This window comes from Aplysia californica, unplaced genomic scaffold (genome assembly GCF_000002075.1).
Source record: "Aplysia californica isolate F4 #8 unplaced genomic scaffold, AplCal3.0 scaffold00981, whole genome shotgun sequence".
NCBI classification, from domain to species: domain Eukaryota; kingdom Metazoa; phylum Mollusca; class Gastropoda; order Aplysiida; family Aplysiidae; genus Aplysia; species Aplysia californica.
In genome coordinates, this window is record NW_004798251.1 from 177,768 (window position 1) to 180,456 (window position 2,689).

At 40.3% G+C, this 2,689-nt stretch overlaps 1 protein-coding gene across 1 annotated transcript in view; it reads right to left on the reverse strand.

The window, feature by feature from the left end:
- Positions 1 to 2,689, reverse strand: part of LOC101848928 (S-methylmethionine--homocysteine S-methyltransferase BHMT2) — a gene marked incomplete at its 5' end in the record, with an annotated part of 11,446 nt that overhangs the window by 6,738 nt on the left and 2,019 nt on the right. Inside the window, 2 exon segments of the mRNA XM_013089556.2 lie at positions 1,144 to 1,255; positions 1,717 to 1,911. Of these exon segments, the coding sequence (XP_012945010.1) occupies positions 1,144 to 1,255; positions 1,717 to 1,911 (307 nt within the window).

A 2,689-nucleotide genomic window follows, 5' to 3' on the forward strand; every position in this document is an offset into this window, starting at 1 on the left:
CCCCCCCACGAAAATCATGCTTATTCTATTTTTTTCGGCTTCAGTTACTTAACGGTGCTGAGGGCAATTAATGTCTTTCTCTTATAATGATATTGTATCACCTGTTTCATTTTTATATTATTGTTCTTGTGTAAAGTTTCTTTGATCCCCTCTTTCTATTTTTCCTGGGCCTGCCACTTCTTCTGTATCCATCTGATCCCGACTTGTATTCTCTCGCTGCTTGACTGTCTGGTGGTAGAACAAAAAGGAAAAACAATATACTGAGCCACTTTAATCCTACGACAAATTAGCTTATATTTCACGTTTTATGCATGACATCGTTTGTTCTTAATTAACTTGATCTGCTTTTATAAAAGTACAATTTGTGATTCATTTTGTTGGATTTTCCCTAGATTGATTTCACGCGCACATTCTACTATTACTGCTATAAGTTTCTTTTTCCAAAAACGGACTAGATCTAGTATGTTTTTCACATCACCCCTTCAAATGTTTTACGCCTCCACTGACGTTGTGACTAACATGACAATGGCCCGGAGACCTGATAAAAAACCCCGATAATTTCTTATTTTCTACGTTTAGGTGGTATTAGGTGTTAAAGAGCCAATTTTTTTCAGAAAAAAATATAGCGTTGTGTTTTCACTTCTACCACTGCTATATCAATGTTTTACCTTATTGTTTCTGCCTATATCCTCGACTAGAAATGAGAACATTAACCCTCTTAGCACCATAAATAAATCAGCAGATCAGCAAGGCAGAACCAAAATGGCGCCAGATGATAGCTTCCCAAAACTGAATTATTTCAGTGTTTTTCAGCGTTTTAGGGAGGAGTAGCAAAAAAAAATTGCCTTTGCTTTTATCTAAACGATGTATTTCAATTGAAATTTCACGTGCAAAGACTTAGGACGTCAGTATTTTAATTTAGAGTGGGGTGCTCATATTTCTAAGCCCGTACCAAAGGTTGGTGTGTCACTGTCAGGCCAGGAAAAGCCGGTATAGCAATATGACGGGAAGGACAGTATAGGTTGGTATGGCTCAGAAAGGGTTAATATCCAAGAACATAGAATTGTGTCAAAGCCTTATCGTGCTCGTTGTTTTGCGTCAAAATTGTACTCCCAAAATCTTTTAACGAGGCTTTCCACTCACCTTTCCCAACCTCCTGTATGGCTTCCAGGGCTAGTTTTGCCTCTCCAAAGTCGCTAAACGTCTCAGCGATAATATAGTCAGCACCTTCACCAACAGCCCATCGGATTTGCTCCTGCAAATAGAAGGTACGTACATTTTGAGTATAAATATATATATAAATACAATATCTCATTCCTACCATCCTTTCTCACATATCTATCTGTCTGTCTGCCCGTCCGTCCGTACGTCCATCCGTCCGTAGTCTATCTATGTATGTATCTATGTATCTATGTATCTATCTATGTATGTATCTATGTATGAATGTGTCCACTCATCTACCTACCTTTCTGTTTATCTATCTGTCTACCCATATACCTACTTATCTATCTATCTCTCTGCCCTGTATCTCTTTCGTTAACACCCCCCCCCCACACACACATACACACGTTCACATACACATATACACACTTACACACACAGATAAACATACACACCCTCTCACACTCTCGCACACACACACACACCCTCACACTCTTTCTCTCACACTCAAACACACACACACACACACACACACACACACACACACACACCTACCTCAAACATTTTCTTGACAGGTCCAAAAGTGCTCTTGTCCTTGGGGTCGTAGACACAGGTGTTGCAGATGTTCCCCGCCATGAGCGTGCCTGTCTGGTCGGCCACTTCTCGGGCAATGCGGAGCGCCGATCTGTTCAGGCGTTCCAGGTCACTTTCCCGCCCTATAAGACGCATCTTGGCTCTATGTCCGTAGTACTGAAATGGAAAACAAAAAACAATAAAGAAACAGAAAAATCAAAATCAAAACAAAACAAGAAAAACAAGCAAAAAACCCCCCAAAATGCAAAGCCACTTCTCGGGCAATACGGAGTGCAGCTCTGTTCAGACGTTCCAGGTCACTTTCTCGCCCCATAAGACGCATCTTAGCTCTGTGTCCATAGTACTGAAAAGTAAAAACAACGATAATTTTTTTAAAAAATCGGTTCAAATATCAACAAAAAAAACCCAAAAGCTCCAAAGCCATTTCTCAGGCAATGCAGAGTGCAGCTCTGTTCAGACGTCCCATGTCAATGTATTCTTCCAATAAGAAGTATCTTAGCTCTTTGTCTATTGAAATGAAAAGTTCGGGAAAAAAATGGAAAATTAAAAAACGAACAAAGAAACAAACAAATAAAACCGAACTCCAAAGCAGCTTCTCGTGCAATGCGGGCGTTCCCAGTAACTTTTTCTTTCAATAAGACGCATCTTGGCTCTATGTCCATAGTAATGAAAAGAACATCCCAAAAACAAAAACAAAAACATAACAAAACAAAACAAAGCCACTTCCCGGGCAAGGCGGACACACTCACAAAGTCTGAATCCCTCACCTTAAAAGGCTCCACCAAACATTACTGCCTGCTAGGGATTCCTAATGCAGTGAGCGCACCTGTATAACATCATTGATGCACGAACATTAACACACGTACTCACATATACACGCTCAAATACACACCTACCTCTCTGTCTCTGTCTTTGTCTCTCTCTCTCTCTCTCT